Consider the following 19,922-nt stretch of genomic DNA (forward strand, 5'->3'; position numbering starts at 1 on the left):
TCGTCTGCAATAGACGTAAAGGCCAATGATGATATCCGCGAAGTGAGAAACCGCGACGGGCAAAAAAGCAGCTGTCCTTGAAGCTTGTTTGGCAAAACATTAGAACGGCGAGAAAAGTACGTCGATAAACGAAACACGTGTAAATGAATTTTGATTATGTGCCCATCTTTACTAAAGGCCTCTCCATACGTCCCAATACGCATGTGATTGATGTAATTTGCAATACATTGGTATTTGGTCGATCGATTTTATTCGTTGCTCCTACTTAGCCAGCAATTAGGTATCTAAAACCGCATGGCATTTGTTGCAATGTTTGTAGAGCCTTAAGTATAACTTGAACGAAAAATACGTAAGTATTAAGCAGGAACATATCTACTTAATAGTTCTAATTCCTATAACTCGAACATCATCATCGTTATGCAAATTTTTTTTTTACATAACGCACAAATAGCAGAAATCGAAGGTCACAAGGAACAAAAACATCATCGTGATCGCGACACACCTCTATTCCATTCACGTTTAAATTTCACGTCAGTCAAAGTTGTAACTTGATGATTTACGGCTCATTTTCCTTAAGCTGGCCTCCGCTCGCGATATGTTTGCGTAGAGGCTCGACCGGCAACCAGTTTTTCCGTTCCTTAGCACGATCTGACCCAATATTGCCTGAAGCCAGTCGCCGTGCGTCTTACTTAGTGTTTCATCGTGTTTTGTATTGTGCCATGATGTTGCTGAGAAAATTGTGCCGGACTTCTCACGCGATTAATATTTATAGGACGTACAGTGTAAATGGCGGCAAGCAGGCTCCACCAAAAATTTTAATTACCGGTAAGTTGGAGTAAGCAAACTAGTATGTACCTATGTATTTTCTGATGGTTGTTGTTATGGGGACCTGCCGGAATTTGGGGCATAACACCGCTTGGTCCTTTTTAAATAAATTGGTGGTCCCTCCCAATGGACGGTTATGTGCCTTTATCACTTTTTCTTCGCCACTTTTGGATACAAATAAAACCACCGAGTTGGAACTTGATAATTTTTATTTAAATTTCAACGAACGTAGAGATTCTTAGAAAGTGAAATGTATGCCATAACACTGTTTACCCACATAAGTATAATTATATTCGTTGATAGAGTTCAACCATGCTTTTAGTTAACGCCAGTAGTATCTAAGTAGGTAAGTATGCTTACGTTAAGAATGACGCTCCTATGGAATATAGTTTTCACATCACCTATTCGGAAAAAGGCTTTTTCTTCCCTGCTAGGAGGGATCTAAGTGGCACTTTTCTTCCCTGCTAGGAGGGTCCTCATAGTTTATGTGAAAAGCAGTATGTGTCACACGATATCAAAATTATTTCGTCTTGGGCGTTTTAACACTTGAATCCCTCATTACGCTCAGGATTCAATGTACGCCCTTGACGGAAATATATCATTTTGATCCCTTGTAACACAAACTACGAGTACTATTGCTGTATCATTTAGGTATCACTTAAGTAGCTTAGGGTGGTATTCCACCTGTCCAATGTCAGTTCGTCTCACTCTCTCATGAAGATAAAATGCGAGACACAATACACACTGGATAAAAAATTGGATAGGTCGAATACCACCCTTAGCGTGTTCGAAGTCTAGGGTCCTGTCAGTTGGGGATGGAGCGACAGTGACTGGGCGACGTCGCTTGGCTTGATTGTTCCTTGGGTGAAACTGAGCTAGTTTAGCCCTCTTAGGACCACTTGTACCATTCCACTAACCCGGGGTAAAGCAGTTAAACCGTTAACCCTGTGTCAAATTGTAGGTACTGGTAACCATGGGGACTCTAGCTTTAACCGGTTAACCCCAGGTTAGTAGAATCGTTCAAGTGGCGCGTAGGTACCCGTGTTATTTCCTGCTGGCGGTAATGTGTTAGAATTCACAATGTAGAGCCCGATTTACAGTTTTCTACTGACTCCTGAACATGAAAATTATCAAATGCTTAAAATTGTAAGCATTTGATAATTAACATTTTCAGAAAAGCGTTTTTCCTGAGACGAATTGTCTTTGGCCCATCTTATTTTTTCAACTGATGGTCTCTTAGTCTAGTTGGGTGGTGCTTCTATTTTCCGGAAATCGTTTTTTCTAAGTTGCGTTTTCTGCCGTTAGCAAATTTCACCACTTCATTTTTTATTCAATTGGTATTTTTCAAAAGCTTTTTTCCTGTCAGGATTTCAAACCATTCACATATTTTAATTCCCACTATATTCCATTTGTTTATAATCAAGAATACTCATTTGATTCATACGTGTCATTTGATAGATGCGACGACGAGCGAAGCGAGTAGGAGTGTGTTAGGTGAACTCCGACCAAAACAGTGTTTCAATTGTTTAATTTTTAATTGTTGATAACATGATAACTTTTTATGTAGCACGTTTTAGGGTTTCGTGGCCAAATGGCAAAAAAACGGAACCCTTATAGATTCGTCATGTCTGTCTGTCTGTCTGTCCGTCCGTATGTCACAGCCACTTTTTCCGAAACTATAAGAACTATTCTATTGAAACTTGGTAAGTAGATGTATTCTGTGAACCGCATTAAGATTTTCACACAAAAAATAGAAAAAAAAACAATAAATTTTTGGGGTCCCCCATACTTAGAACTGAAACCTAAAAATTTTTTTTTCATCAAACCCATACCGACTAGACTATCTACGCAATAGATGTTACACCTCAACACAATATTTAGATGTTACGCATTACTTAGTAATCTTAGTAGAGGAATAGGTATAATCTAGTAGTTTACGTCAACAATAAATAACTAACGTAGACACACGACGTACTTAGATCAAATAAACATGTTTACTCTTAAGGGGAAATATGTAACGTGGTGTTTGCCCAATTAGTTATATGCGGCCATTCCACGATTTTAGTTTGACTTGAAATTCCGTTACGTAATATTTGTGATACGGTATATTATAGTTTCTTTCTATTTATTATGTTCTTTACAGTTTATTAGTGCGTATATAAGGAATCTAGTGAATTATTACATGAAAAAACTCGTACCTATATTTGTTTAGTACCTACTTAAATATAAGATAAGTATAGGTATTACTTACCCTACCCTGCCTTGGTTAATTGGTACTTGACTACTTGACCCACTATGTCACGTTCAAATAGATCCACGACCAAGAACTTATCGTACCTCTATAGATTGATGGGTAAGGACCAGGGGCCTTATTCCACTTGTGCAAAACTGACATTTCAAATCAACATCACATCAACAGATGATTGTATCGCATTGTTCAATGGAATCGCGTTCTATCGCAAACTTGTGATCGAAAAATAAGTAAGAAAAAATCAACTTTGTTTTATTACTACTATACGGTTTATAATGACTTTGAACTCGGGGTAGGTCGGTTAAGTCGGTTTGGTTCGGTTGTCACCTAACTGTGGATTGCTAATGTCAAATTTTGACAGGCATGGATACTATCGCTAGACTTTTTTGTCCATGGGCTTGGGCACCATCTTGGAGTTTTTGACGTGCGAAAGGGTATTTTATAGCATAGAGTAAAGCTTTTTTTTTCAATATATACGTTTACAGGAATTAATGACATCTTGTGAGCGATAGATGAACTAAAGCGCTATTCATGGTGCGGCGGCGAGTAGTGGAACTATATGTGACAATTTCCATCAATCAAAAGGGGACTACACTGTTGATGGTCGATAAAGGCTATTATTAATTGAATTTTAACAACACGAACGCCTTATTGACAAGCTCTCTTTTTGTTGAACCCACACCTACACGTCAAATAATGCTCGCTCCACACATTCACCTATGAACGCTCAAAAATGCCTATTCACGCAAGTTGTAATTAAACCATATTTAGAAAAGTCAGTTTTTATTACTGGGTGGAATTAGGGATGAAAATCCCGGAAAAAAACAAATGCTTATCGCACACACAAAAAACAACACAAAATTTCGTTTTTTCCGGTTTTTTTCCAGTTTAGGATGACTCACGTTAGACCGGGCTGTGGCCGGGCCGCCGGAGCTACCGGAGCTTCCTTTTCTATGCAAAGCGTTAAGCAGGCTACTGACCAGCCTTCCAAATGGATGCCGTTACAATGGATTCATCCAAATGGACGGCATCCTAATACTAAACATTGTACGTTTTTGACATTCACGGACCGATTTTGGAATGTAGCCACGCTATTTGGACTGTTGGAAGGTTCGTCAGTGGCCACCTTTATGTCATCACCAGGGCTCGGGAATGGCACGGTGCGGGCCCGGCTCGGTCTTGCTATGTGCAAAGCCCTGATCCCCCCGAGTTTCTTGACAATTTTCACTATGACATTGATGCATCAAGGTGATTTGCTTACAGTGCCTATGTTTACAGATAGGCTACCGCAAAACGTGATAATCGAAATTTCGTTATCTGCCTCTCTGTCGATCGAATGGCCATGAGTGATAGAGGCAGAAAACGATATTTCGATTTACGTGTTTCGCGGTAGGCCCTGGGATGTGCTATTAACGCAGGGTTTTGCGTAATATTGCCTATTTCCTGCCTCAAATTACAGTGTGACAAAAACCAGTAGAATATAAATAAGGGCGCCACTTTCTACGTTACTGTCTCTCTTTTTTGACGTAAAATGCTTAAAAAAATGGCATCAATTTAGTATCGAAGATTTTTAGTTCCAGTTTATTTAATTTCTACTATTTTATGTCGCACTTTGGGTATAGGCACTAACTACTGAAATAATACAATAGTACTCTTTGTATATATATTTTTTATAATAAACTAAACGGGGATTGGCTCTAGTCACACCTGATGGAAAGTGAAAACAGAGCCTAAGATGATGGAGCTTACCGGCTCAGTAAGTAATAATAGCCTATTCACTCTTGCTTTAAAGACACCGAGGCAGTGGCGTAGCTAGAGGATATGGCGCCCGGGGCACCAAATTTGCGCCCCCCCCCCCCCCAAACTAAATGAACTAACGAAAGGGTCACTTTGTTACTTATTAAAGTTTACTTACATATAACTTCTGATTCTGATCAGAATCAAGCGAACAAATAAAATTCATGATCCATTCTCTAAACACAGCTAGCAAAGAAGTAGGCTTAGAGATGAACCTCACTAAAACAATGCTAATGACAAACAGCACGCCAAAGACCATATCTGTAGACGACGAAAAACTGATATATACGGGTAAATACACATACTTGGGCAAACAAATCAGCTTCGATAAAGAAAGCAACGATGAGGAAATAGAGAGGCGTATTCAACATACTTGGAATAAATATTGGAGTTTAAAGGAGATTTTTAAAAGCAATATGCCAATTAAAATTAAAACACAAGTAATGTCGTCCTGTCTTTTACCGTGCTTAACATATGCTTGCCAGACCTGGAAGTACACAGCAAAAATAAAGAAAAAAATCGTCACATGTCAACGAGGCCTCGAGAGAAGCATGCTAAATATTAAAAAAATCCAAAAATACGGCACACTGAAATAAGAAGCATATCAAAAGCTATTGATGCTCTAAAATATGCCCAAAAACAGAAATGGAAATGGGCAGGGCATGTAGCACGACTGACAGACCACCGATGGACCCTAAGAGTGACATCGTGGAAAGGCCCATGTGGGAAACGCGGTATAGGAAGACCGCGAATGAGATGGGCGGACGAGATAATCAAAATAGCTGGTACTAACTGGATGCAAATAGCCCAGGATAGAACAAACTGGGCATCTTTGGAGGAGGCCTTCACCTGCGGAGGGGTTCTTGCAGATTAAACAACTATTTCCTATAGTCTCACAAAAAGTAAACAAAAATTGTTAATCTAAATAAAATAAAAAATTAGTATTTAAGTAAAATTGTATTATGTTACGGTTGCAAGAAATAAAAGGCTTTTTTATTATTTATTTTTACATATAACTTAGACAAATACAGTGTATACAGGGCGTCCCAAGACTATGGGATGGGACATCAAGGGAAAGTACCTTAAATATCGTGGATAGGATATTTTGCTGAAAGAAGACATTATTTTAATTTAAAAAACAATTTAAACTGCATTCATAGATTTTTAAATAATTACATGGTTGAACCGGGAATCGAACCCGCTACACGAGAAAAAAAATCATCCAATAATAATCCTTATCATGAATCCTTTCGATCGGTATGATAAAACTACAGGTGATTTTTTTCTCGTGCAGCGAGTTCGATTCCCGGTTCAACCATGTAATTATTTAAAAATCTATGAATGCAGTTTAAATTGTTTTTGAAATTAAAATAATGTCTTCTTTCAGCAAAATATCCTATCTACGATATTTAAGGTACTTTCCCTTGGGGTCCCATAGTCTTGGGACGCCCTGTATGTGTTTTTTTGGTACATCGGTGGCTAACAAGCTTACGACCCACCTGATGGTAAGCGGTCACCGCATCATATGGACGCCTACACTCCAGGGGTGTTATATTACATGCGCGTTGCCGACCATTTTAAAACGTATACACTTCTTTTTTGGAGGTCACCATAGCCTGTAGCCTCTCGAGAAAAGGGAATCTTATTTAACTTATTGTGAATGAGCTCCCTTTTCTCGACGAATTTCCTCCCGCCCGCTGTGAAGGGAATTCCTCTTAAACCGCACAGAGCGCGACCATTGAGATTCTAGGGTGTGAGGATAAACACTCTGCCTACGGCGAGCGGTGCAGTGATGGCAAGCTGTAACCGATGGCAGTTGCCTAGTTAGACAGCATGTTAAACAATTTTTCAGACAACAGCTCATTGTACTTTACCTTTTTTTTTCTTTATAAGGCAAACTTTTTTTTCGCGAGATCGGGGTTGGTCCCGTAGTAAAAGTTGCTCAGTAAAATCCCAAAACCTCCCTAGCAACGGGAGTGTAATTATTTTTAGCCACCCTGTATAGGAATCCCCAGTACCTACTGTCGTCCGACAGATACGCAGCAGCAGCTGCTATTGGAGCAGGTTCCGTCTACTACGGCATATATGTGCTTGCCGGACAAAGGGCTAGCGATCCATTTGCATAGGTAGTCTCTTGGACAGTCCATAAGATGGTAACTTCCCGACAGGAGACCCCTGACGGAAAAGACGCGCTAACATGGGACACAGCTCTGAAGCACTCAGCCCGCTCGCCTTATAAAATGAAAGCATAGTAACTCCCGCCGAATATCCCTCTGCTTGATAGGAGTACCTAAAAGATCGGCTTTCTCTTTTGAGCTGTGGGCCAGATTACCATCCACATTTCACACTTCACAGTGGTGGTAAATACGACTGACAAAAGTATCCCTGCTGCTGTGCTTTTGGCAAGGCGGAGAGGTAGTCTTTTGCCCATTTTTGCGCCCCCCTTTGGACGGCGCCCGGGGCACGTGCCCCCTCCAACCCCCCCCTAGTTACGCCACTGCAAAAACCTACAAGAACCTCTCTAAGTCGATGCACTCTATAAGATAAAACCTCGTTAACACGAAGTTTTGGCGTTTCCCTTGAGATCCGTGCTATCGAGGTTCCACTGTACTACTATTCTGTGACTAAGGTTACAATACTTAATTCACGAAGGCTGATATTTGCTTGTAGACCTTCATCATCATCATCATCATCTCAGCCATAAGACGTCCACTGCTGAACATAGGCCTCCCCCTTGGACCTCCACTCGTACCGGTTGGAAGCGATCCGCATCCAGCGTCTTCCGGCGGCCTTAACAAGGTCGTCCGTCCATCTTGTGGGTGGACGTCCTACGCTGCGTTTGCTAGTCCGTGGTCTCCACTCGAGCACTTTTCGACTCCATCGGCCATCTTCTCTGCACGCAATGTGGCCTGCCCATTGCCACTTCAGCCTGCTAATCCGGTGGGCTATGTCGGTGACTTTAGTTCGTCTACGGATCTCCTCATTTCTGATTCGATCACGCAGAGAAACTCCGAGCATAGCCCTCTCCATAGCTCGTTGAGCGACTTTGAATTTTGAGATGGGGCCGATAGTGAAAGACCACGTTTCGGAGCCGTAAGTCATCACTGGTAACACACATTGATTAAAGACTTTCGTCTTGAGGCACTGAGGTATGTCGGACGAAAAGACATTACGTAGTTTCCCGAACGCTGCCCAACCAAGTTGGATTCGGCGGTTGACCTCCTTCTCGAAGCTTGTAGACCTTATTAACCTTAAATACGGTGTTTAAAACGTCAAACTCGCATTCAAAAACTCGCTTCGGTCGCAGCCGGACGCCCCAACTCGTTTCCAGTTTTATATTTCTAATCGCTTCTCGCTCATCGTTCTTGGTGAAACCAATGCCAGTATATTGAACCCAAAAAAATTATATATTATATTTACATTTATAACACGAGGTACGATAAATATACCAATTATTTTACACTACTGAAAACTGCAACTAAAACGTTCGATATGTTTCGGAAATGTTTGGGCACAGTCATTTGTAAGGTCAAATATCCTCCCATCACCCATCTAATTAAATAAAATGTTCCGTAGGTTGTATGTATACCTATATACAGGATACAGGTGTATAAAGACGGGCCAATAACACCTGCTTTGTAGGTATCTTAGTTCAGTCATTATAGATTTTGACCTGTGAATAATCAGTTCTTGGATTTTTTTTCGTAGGTCCCTCGGGGGGGGTCAAGGGAGTATAAATTCAAAAAGTAGACTGAATCAGGCTTCTGTGTATATTCAAAAAACGGTTTTTCTTGAATAACTCGGGCATTTTTGATTTTACAGTAAAACCGTGAGGACAAAAATTGTAGGAAATTTGATTCTCTACAAGTTTGGTCCTCACAATTTTTCTTCTAGGATCGAGATTTTGGAAATTAAATTTAAAAAAAAGCGACAAGTTCCTAAACCTACGTATAATGAACACCAACTACGCCGGTATCGTCTTGGGTTGTCCCATTCGTTTTTCGTCAAGTTCTTAAATTAGTCCTATTCTGCTTTGGTCACCCATTCTACATTCGTCACAATCGTCGGTGGCTTTCAATGTAGAATGCGTGACGAAAGCAAAATAGGACTAATTTAAGAACTTGGCGAAAAACGAATAGGACGACCCAAGACGATACCACTACGCCATATTGGTTAGTACCATGCAACCCCGCGACCCGCCCCGGCTTCGCACGGGTTACACAAAACCTTAACAGATTATACACCTAAATCTTCCTCAAGAATCACTCTGTTGATAGATGAAAACCGCATGAAAATCCGATCTGTAGTTTTTGGGTCTATCGCGAACATACATACACACAAACCGCGCGGCGGGGGACTTGGTTTTATAAGGTGGAGTGATTCTATACTCGCTGTGGTCAGTTGTCTTCCTCCCTCTCTTCCGCCCGGGAGGGTATAAATAATAAATAATTAAAAGCCTAAGCCGAAACACCTATTAAATACTTGCCATGGAGAAGTTACTTTCTGGTCTTCATGAAAAAGTTCCATTCACCAAATAGCACTGTTTAAATGCAAATGTAAAAATATACTATAAGTACCTATATATAAAATATTTGAAAAGTTTCGTCTATTCTTTCTGGAACCCATCACCAGAAATAGGTCTCGACTAAAATGATGCTTAAAAATAACTTGCAGATTAAACATAACGAAGAAGACATATTGCCAAACGTGAAATACGCGTCGTTAGGGTGTTCCAGCTGGTCTTCATCAGCAGTTCCACTTCATTAAATATCACTCATTTTATTTAATCTGAATGCTTGATCATCATATGATTCAACAACAAATTTAAATGTATTATGTCTGTAAGATTAGACGAGTTAGGAATAAATTCTTACGGAATGATCATTCACAGAGATAGGTAGAAAGATGGACAGACGGACGGATGCACAGACGGATAGACGGACAGACGGACGGACGGACGGACAGACGGACAATAAAGTGATCCTAAAAGTGTCCTGTTTTTTCCTTATGAAGTACGGAAACCTAAAGAATTACTTTCTGCTTATCATAGCGTTCTTTCTTTAGACATACGAGTACTTTATAGTAAGTAATAATCGTATTAACTTTATTCCTCTTCAACTCGATACCTACACCCGTTCCCGAGATAAAGGGCCTTGACTTGACAGACAGACAGACGGACGGATAGACAGACAGACGGACAGACGGATAGACGGACGGATAACGAATTGATCCTTAAAGGGTCCCGTTTTTTCCTTTTGAGGTACGGGACCTAAAAAAATAACTTGTACTGATCATAGCGATCTTTGTTTGGACATATCGTATAGTAATACTCGTATTTACTTTACACCTCTTATTACATATTTCGGTCCCTTTTACATATTACTTACATAGGTGAAAGAAAAACTATTAAGTTAAGTATGTATACCTATATATATACTAATATTATTTCTAGTACCAAAAAATCTACTTACTAACATACCTACACGTAATTTAAAAAAACCGGCCAAGTGCGAGTCGGACTCGCGTTTCTAGGGTTCCGTACATAAGTCCGACTCACGCTTGACTGCACATTTCTAATAGGTTTTCCTGTCATCTACAAGTGAAGATTTTATGTATTTATATTTTGTGTATTTTTTGTATTTCAAAATTTTAGACTTAGTAGTTTCGGAGATAAAGTAACTTTTAGGCTATTTTCTTAAATAACTTCGAATAAATGTATTTTAAAATTATTAAAAAAAACTACTACTAATTTACATATGTGTACCAAATTTCAACTTAATTGGTCCAGTAGTTTTGGAGCAAATAGGCTGTGACAGACGGACAGACAGACGGACAGACAGACGCACGAGTGATCCTATAAGGGCTCCGTTTTTTTTCTTTTTGACGTACGGAACGCTAAAAACAAACCTCCTATGAGTAGATCCACTTCACTAAATGTCACTTTTTTTGAACGTAAATACTTGCTTTATTGATGAAAACACAAAAATCGCTATATGTATGCCTACTTATAAGATTCGAGGAGTTCGGATGGACCCATCATCAGAACTGGGATTTGATAAAAACGGGATACCTATACTTTAAAAAAAAATCCAAATCGGTTCACCACCGCCAACCGGTTGAAATTCTAACCTACGAGTAAGTAGTGGCTTACAAAATTAAAAATACCTACTTTCCAAATTTCATTATAATATAGTTTTTGAGTAAAATTGCTGTGGCATATGGACGGATAGACGGACAATTCTACCTTAGTGTACTTATGAGCTTAATCACAGAATAAATAATAGTACTAAGTACAGAAGACTCACTCTCTAACAAAACGCGTCTGTTACGATCAGCACAGATATGGCCGCTAGGTGGCGACAGCGCCACGCGCGGCTTATGGCAAACCCCAAAATTGGAGCCGAACGGACGTACTTTTAGCTACCTGTAGCAAAGCAACGAAATCGCGGAGTGAGACACGTCAGTTAATATTTACTTACTTCTTTTTTTTACTTTGAGACATTCTTAGCGGTAAACGTATTCGCTATGGCCGAAAACAGTTTATAGATGATTATCTTATATCGATGCTTTAAATTATTGTTGCTTTCCCACAGCCATCGTAAATTTATTATCTTTTAAACTTTCGTTTTTCATGCGTTCCTGAAACCATAAAGTAACTATAATCTGTGCTGAAACTGAACAAATCTGTACACATGAACACTGAAGAACGTGAGATTGATGGAAGAAAATAATGCCAAAACCTGAAAGCTGAAATCTAAATTTGAAGAATGTAGCAGAATGCATTGAGCACTGTCAGTTTTTTGATATTCCATATTCCATAATATCAATATCCAGAGAGGAAAATTGCGACTACGTTTGTATGGAGAACCGGACATCCCCTTGCCTCTTAATAATATGCTTCGGCACATGATTACACATATTTATATGTAGGTACGTGCATTGTATTTCCATATCTTACAAGCAGAGAGCCAGACGGTGCTTGCTGGATATTGGTTTCTGAAATCTTCGACTAAGTCTTGGGTCATATGAAAATAAAGCTCTTTACATAACATTGTATAATATTTTCCTTTTTCATAATTTTTTTTATATAATATGCATTTTTTTCTTGGATATAAATTTCTTGACTTCGATTGACGTGTTTATTATTTTCCTTACTATGACAGCGTGAACATTGAAAAAAAAAATATAACGTGAAGGTTGAGTCCGCAGGTGAAGGTACAGTGACATTTATAGTTGATCAAGCAGATTTTGTCAGTAGAAAAAGGCGGCAAATTTGAAAAATGTACGCGCGAAGGGATATCGACTCATAGAAAATTTGAATTTCGCGCCTTTTATAACTGAAAAGATTTGCTTGACCATCTATATAACTCACACAAGCAAGAACCACCAACGACGATTTAAATTAATATGATAAGCATTTAAATAGCAACTTTTTGGCGTTTATCGTGCGTACTTCTATTCGTCTTTTGGGAAAAATTACCACAAACAAAGGGCCTACGGTGAAACACGAAATTCCAAATTCGTTAACTGCCACTCTATCACTCTTGCATATCCGAGCGATAGAGTGGCAGATAAAGAAATATCGCTTTTCGGGTTTCGCGGCAGGCTGTAAACAAACCGCCTTGATCCATCAATGTTATATAAGTAGTTGGTCAAACCAATTTGTCAGTCAGTAAGAACCGGGAAATTTATAGTCGTCCTTTTCTTTTGGGTGCTAGTACTAGTGTAAAGTGTAAGACAAAGATTGTATGATTGTCTCTGTCTATGATTGAAAGGAGACAACCTTTGAAAAAACTATATTTATTCGAAACATCTGTGAAAACTTGATTACTTATGCATGCAAATTTTCAGCTTAATTGAACACCCGGGAAGTGGGTATTTAGATTTGATTGATACAAACAAACAACGGGGCAGGTGAAAGTGAAACTACATAAAAGCTTGTAAAAATGTGGCTTCTGGAATTTCCAAGTTCTATTGGAATTTCAGATGAAAACGTCCTTATTGCATTTGAAGCATAAAGACGTACCCTTATTATTTTATGGAAAGCCACAAATAACAACCAATTCGAGGCTACTATTATTAAGGTGGCAAAATACGAGTAGGTCAAAGTAACTCGTAAGCCTCGTAACACAAAATAAGTTTCACAGAACAAAATTATTTACATATTCTAATAAAAGGACTGAAGTGTAGTGCTGCGAAGAAACGGTATTTTAATGACATAATTTTATTATGGATACCTATACATGGTAGAAGAAGACAAGTAGGCATGGAATCCTCCATTTTGCGTGGTCTGACGCATCTGGCCGGGCTTTCCCGATTTTCTGTCGATGTCTGTGAAGACCTTTCGTCACAAAATACCTAAAATAATAAGTTTTAAATTAATCAAAAACTCTCCAGTTTGCTATTCATTCAAACTGAAAACATCCAAATTTCTAAGTCGTTATACGACCGGTGTCTTATATGCCACTGAAAATTCAACATCAATAACAACTAATTAGGCATAGCGTCCAATGTAGAGAATGGCACAGGCACTTAGTTCTTACGAATTTTACCTGAATTTATTAATCAAAGGAGCTGATGTAAAAGTGAGTTGGGAAAGTTGGCAGCTACTCGCCGAAGGTCCGGTTTTCCAGAGTTTAGCCCCTAATCAAGTAATCATGCACCTCACATACCCTGGCTCATGGCTTAGGGCTTTTAACAACACAATAAATGCTTATTTTGCCGCTTTCTCCACTATCTCTCCCTGCCATCTAACCCAGAGGGGAAAAATATATACCTTATTGTGGCTACTCCATCTTCCTCATGATAATTATTTTACTTCACAGAAAAGCAATTGGTTAAGATAGTTACAACAAAGTCATTGTTAATAGCCGGGGTTAGGACCCACGACCATTGGTTTAAAAATTATACTTTTTACCTATATGATTTGTAAGTATGTTTATAATAAATCTGTTTTCTTTTTGCCATTTTGAAGTAGTATTGTATCGCTTTATATTATTATTTGTCAATTATTTTTTTAATCATAGACAATTGTCACATGTTCGTTTCATGATAGATCTACACCCACGCAACTGCATGTCATGTTCTTGCGGTTTACTTTTATAACGCCAAGATCGAAATTTGACTGCTAACTCCATCTTGCGTCCAGTAGAAGAATCAAATTATTGTAGAAAAATGAGCATGCAGTTTACTCTATGCCGTAGGATCCCCTTTTGAATGTCATAAATCCAAATATGGCAGCCATACCCATCGACAAAAAAGTCTAGTTTCATTGACAGTTACGATCACAAGTTGTCAAATGTAAAGCCCGCTCCACACTCGTGCGCGAATCGCGGCGCGAAGCCGCGAACGCGAGTCTGGAGTCGATTTCGCATATCAGCGAACTAGACTCCACACTCGCGTTCGCGGCTTCGCCCGCGATTCACGCGCATAGTCTGGAGGGCGCTTAACAACTTGCGATACATTGTGATCCTAACTAGAGCTGGGACACGTTGGCAAAATGCGTACCAAAAGTACGTTTCTATGAAAATACCAGTTTTACGTGTACCACCCCAAATAGGCAATTTACGTGTTTACCGTACTTAAGCGACTTACAAATAAGGGTTATTTATGCAAATATCGACTTTTCATTAGTCTGATCTGACGTATCGTGACGTTTTGAGCCAAGGCCATTAATCAAATGACATATTAACAATGTAAAAATTATTTCCATTATTTTTTGATCCAACAGACACCCAGACGACTGTCTGTTAACAAAAAAATATTTTACTTAAAGTAAAAATAAGAATGGAGGTACGAGGTGTTGGCAACTTCATATTTGTTATATTTCGAAAAATAGAGTCCGTGCTTTTAAATACTCGACAAACAAAACGTCGTCCATTAGGAAAAACCTGTCCCAAAAACTATTTCAGTACAACACCCCCACCTCTAGTGTGGATAGAGTTCACTGACAGGTGGTGATTGTACGCGATTCCACAAGTCATGATTTATCCGCATCAACTGGATATCCTCATGATACGTCAAATGTCCGTTCTCGAATACACCCCAAGGACGGTTAAGGTAGGTATCATTTTCCGCGATGATTATTTACTTAAACCTTACCCTAACCTTAAACCCTATAATTATACTTCGTTTTTTTTAGCATTAGAAATTAGGTAAACAATCTTGATGTGTCTTTTAATTGAAAAATACATTTTAAAAATAAGTTATAGCAAATATGTAACAATTATGAATCTAATACGATCATTTATATTCTTCTGCTTTCATAAGTAATAGTTTTATATTTTTATAAAGCGTTTTTCAATAAAAAGACATGTCAAGATCGCTTACCTTCTTGCAAGTTCTTTCTAATGCTAAAAAAAACGAACTATAGGTCCCGCCTAAGACATTCTAAGGATACAATTACAACATCCCCAAATCTCCTTGATATAACAACACACGTGATCCCGACTATTCCGAATTCCGAGATGATGATGTCGAATGGTAGTATTTACGCGATGTTAGGATCTAAGTGTACGAGTACCTAATAATTATGTTTTGTAAATAAAATAAAATGTAGAAATAGATTTAGAGATCTTTATAAAGATCTCTACATCTATCTCTACATTATATACGAGTAGACTACATAGTAACATAATATAGGCATAATGGACAGTGGTAGGGTATTTAAGTTAATAGACTGTTCTATAAAACGGTACATTAATCTGCTAAGAGTAATTAGGTACTTTACTACCCGTTACCCGTTACGGACACGGACTGTAAGTTGTTGCATTTTTCATTGCAAATCTTGCGATATTTCACATTTAATATTTCCTGACCTTGGCAGTCTGTTAAAGTTTTACTCGTATCAGATTAGTAGGTACAAATCCCAGCTGAAAGCTTTAAATTAAGATAAACATACCTACACTACGTAGTGTCCTCAATAGGTACTAGGCTTGTCACCACACTTGTCACCTAGAGACATATAATATCGATGGCATATTAGACCTATTGATCGATCGCAAATATGAATCTCCTTGTCTCGGCCGCCTCGTTCTAGATGTGAACAAACACTTTTTCTCTTGATGCAAGTGACCATGTTCCATTAAATATATCTTTGTACCTATAGTCCCTTATACGGTGTATGCTTATATCTACGTACCTATATAGGTAATCGTCGTTAACATCGGAATTATTTACTTTTGCAGGAGGCCTAGGTCAGCTCGGCGTCGAATGCGCCAAGTATCTACGAGGAAAATACGGCCGAGAAAATGTCATTCTCTCCGACATCATCAAGCCAACGCCTGACGTCGTTAAAGATGGCCCTTACATCTTCGCGGACATCCTCGACTTCAAAGGCCTGCAGAAAATCGTCGTCAACCACAGAGTTGATTGGCTGATCCATTTCTCGGCATTACTCAGCGCTATAGGAGAACAGAATGTTCCTCTAGCGGTCCGAGTGAATATAGAAGGAATGCATAATGTTATAGAACTGGCGAAGCAGTATAAATTAAGAATCTTCGTTCCCAGCACGATTGGAGCCTTTGGCCCTGATTCTCCTAGAAATCCTACACCTAATATAACTGTACAGAGACCTAGAACAATTTATGGCGTGTCGAAAGTGCACGCCGAATTAATAGGAGAATATTATTTTTATAAGTTTGGGTTGGACTTCCGGTGCTTGAGGTTCCCGGGAGTTATCTCTAGTGATCCGCCCGGCGGTGGCACCACCGGTAAGTTAATTTTGATAAATAAAATAGCCAGACCAAATTCTATTAACTATAACTATACTACTTAATACGTACTTATTTACTGGCAGAGTAACCCAAAGAGTGGACCCCAGCCTTTGCCTCAGACACAGTGAGAAGTAGAACTCTACTTTGCCCGGTCAGATCTTTTAGGGCCCCATCGCTCCAAGCCCTAAATGGTGATTGATATGGAGCAATGAATTAAACTCCATTTCACGTATAAAAAACTCCTGGGTAAACACTTCTTCAATTGCAGTAGGTATACTTCTTGAATTGAGTCCTTCATAATCCCCAATGCCACTACATTAGAAATCTTGTCTGTCGGTTGTAATTGTGAAAATATGTGTGTGAATTTCTATTTATCTTATTCCAGACTACGCTATTGCAATTTTCCACGATCTCATTCGCAAGGGCAACTACGAATGCTACCTGAAGCCCGACACGCGCCTGCCCATGATGCACGTACGAGACGCCCTGCGAGCCCTCTCCGAGTTCCTTGAGACTCCCAACGAACTGCTCAACAGGAGGGTCTACAATGTCACCTCCATGAGCTTCACTCCGGAAGAACTGTCTGATAAGATAGCTAAATATGTTCCTGATTTGAAGATCACGTACCGCCCCGACAGCAGGCAGGATATTGGTAAATTATTTATGGATATCTACTTATTTAAAATAAGTAATGTACAATAATGTAGCCTTAATAAGCCGTCGAAGGCTAGCAACCGGAAAGTAGGCTAAGTTATGCTGATAGGGTGCAACCATGAAATTCTAGATAATGCATCGGTTTATGCTCGCTGGTACGGTAAAAATCTACAACTGCCTAACAACCGTCGTAAATGCATACGCTAGATAGTTCGAGAAACCCCAAGTTTATGTAGTTCACTCATGTGTGGAGTAGGTACATATGGTAAAACAAGGTTAACAATCTGAAAATAATGTTTTTATCTTATTTTCCGCTAGGGACTGCTACAAACGGCCAAGAGCAATAAATACGTAAGAGTTTGCTACGATTTATGACTTTCTTATTCTATTAGCAGACAACTAGCTGCCTCCTGCACAGGGCTGATTTAGACGGCGCGCGAACTCGCATGCGATTTTAGTTACATTGCGGACTGTTGGTTGCGTCCAATTCAACCGACAGATCAAAATCCGCAATGTAATGAAACTCGCATGCGAGATATCGCATCGTCTAAATGGGCCCTTAGACGGCGCGCGAACTCGCATGCGATTTTAGTCACATTGCGGACTGTTGGTTACGTCCAATTCAACCGACCGGTCAATAACTGCAATATAATGGAACTCACATGCGAGTTCTCGCATCGTCTAAATGAGCCCTTAGGGTAGCAAAACTTGCATGCAGAAACCTATTAGAGTGCCCGGTTTAAATTGCATATTTATAACTAATAAGTATATTTTACGTTTCAGCGGACTCCTGGCCCCAAGTCTTCGACGACAGCGAGGCGCGCCGCGACTGGAACTGGAAGCCAGAGGTGAACCTCGACAACTTGGTAGCGCTGATGATGAAGGAGGTCAAAGAGAAGATTGCAGCTAACGGTTTATGAGCTGACGTTCAGTCCTATTCAATTATTCTTAAGGGGCCCACTGATTACCAGTCCACCGGACGATATCAGCCTGTCAGTTAATCACAATGGTGATATCGTCAGGCGAACTTTAAATGTTCAAACCCTGTGCTCAACTGTGATTTTCACATTTTATAATTATAATTATTAAATTGGTCGTGGTAGTAATTAAGTCAGTGATTAGTTGATTACCTATATAAATGCCGTTTAATTTATTGACAGTTGTTTTGTCTTATAAAAATACCTAACAGCAGTTCCTATTCTAGGATTAAGATTCTGCGCTTTTGTGATTTATTTTAACGTAGGTATATCTTTAACGCACAATTTTAATCGTTTAATAACTATTTACTGTTGATAAATCTTGAATACACCTGCTGATATCATCAAATAAATGAGTCTTAGTTTACCTATGTTAAAGGATATTTTGTTTAGACAGGTAGAAAAAAATGTTCAAATAAAAACGCTTGAATATGTAATCCATGACTTTATTGAAAAGCATACATAAAACAAATTAAGTAAAAATCCTTTACCTTAAGCATAGTGGATTTTTAGAAACTATTTTATTAATCCGGTTAAAGCTTTATCGGTTAGTTAAATAAATGACTCAAAATGCAATCTGCCCGCCAAACAAAAATGTGTTTGATATTACCTATCATTGCAAATTTTGCAATACGATGGATCACTGTGTTGACAGGTTAAAGAGCAAATGCAGGGCGCTCATGGCCAAAATAGCACCTACAATACTACATCCTTGAGGGATCCCGAGTTCATTACAGGTAAGTAGATGCATTGGCATAGCACGACAACATTGGCGAGATCTCAGTCTCATATTATCTATGTACAAAGTGCGAGATAGCAAAGAGAATTTGAAGTAGAGAGTTACTGTCAAGGTAAATTATGTAGCTACAGTTCATTTACTACCTTTCGATAGAAGATTAAGGCCCCCCCCCCCCACATCTGGCGTCTTTCGAGCGTCGGCGTCTGTCGGCGTCGGTCCAGCGCTATGGAAAATGACGTCGCTGCGCAGTTGCGTCGACGTTTCGTCGACGTCGGCCATAGAATTGTAGACGCCGACGCTCGAAAGACGCCAGATGTGGGGGGGGGGCCCTAACACTGTTTGAACGATATTTGACTTTGATCCTTATTCTCTCACTGATATGTGTTAACTTGTTAAATATTAACGCCATGTACTCGAGCATAGGCTGAAGGTTATGGCGCCATCGCTCGAAAATATTGCACCATACCTTTGGCCTATAGTCTAGGAGATGGCGTTAATATTAATATTTAATAAGTTAACACGCATATCTGTGAAAGAATAAGGATCAAAGTCAAATGGCGTTCTAACAGTTTTATGTTCTGTCGAAAGATGGCAGTAAATTTACAGTGGCTACATAATTTACTTTGACAATCCGTCTCTAAGTATAGACTCTATTGTCTTTGGTGATAGTGATAGGGGAACTAAAAGCGTGGTAAAAAAATTACCATCGACAACAATCATGTAGAATTTGTAGGTACCTGTAACAAAAAAGCTTGGCAAACAGATTTATACAAATTAAAGTAAATAAAAATCATTATTTCAAATACCTTTAGTCTAGTTAAATATGTAGCGATTTGTAACAAAAAAAAAAAAAAATTACATATGTACATCGTCGTTGTAACGTAAATCATTCATTTCTGTGTGACACTACTTTTTATTTCTGAGCCTTAATTTTAAATACATACGCAATTGTCATAAGGCCGAAC

General features: G+C 39.1%; 2 protein-coding genes across 2 annotated transcripts in view; both read left to right on the plus strand.

The window, feature by feature from the left end:
- The window catches only part of LOC134663571 (inosine triphosphate pyrophosphatase), a 210,386-nt gene that overhangs the window by 12,042 nt on the left and 178,422 nt on the right, over positions 1–19,922 (plus strand). The window lies entirely within an intron of this gene.
- LOC134663565 (L-threonine 3-dehydrogenase, mitochondrial) lies at positions 616–18,394 on the plus strand. The gene is made up of 4 exons (XM_063519969.1): positions 616–825; positions 16,060–16,584; positions 16,973–17,239; positions 18,025–18,394. The coding sequence occupies exons 1-4, from the start codon at positions 720–722 to the stop codon at positions 18,159–18,161; spliced, it is 1,035 nt and encodes a 344-aa protein (XP_063376039.1). The 5' UTR covers positions 616–719; the 3' UTR covers positions 18,162–18,394.

The sequence above is a fragment of the Cydia fagiglandana genome, chromosome 4, assembly GCF_963556715.1.
Source record: "Cydia fagiglandana chromosome 4, ilCydFagi1.1, whole genome shotgun sequence".
Taxonomy (NCBI): Eukaryota; Metazoa; Arthropoda; class Insecta; order Lepidoptera; family Tortricidae; genus Cydia; species Cydia fagiglandana.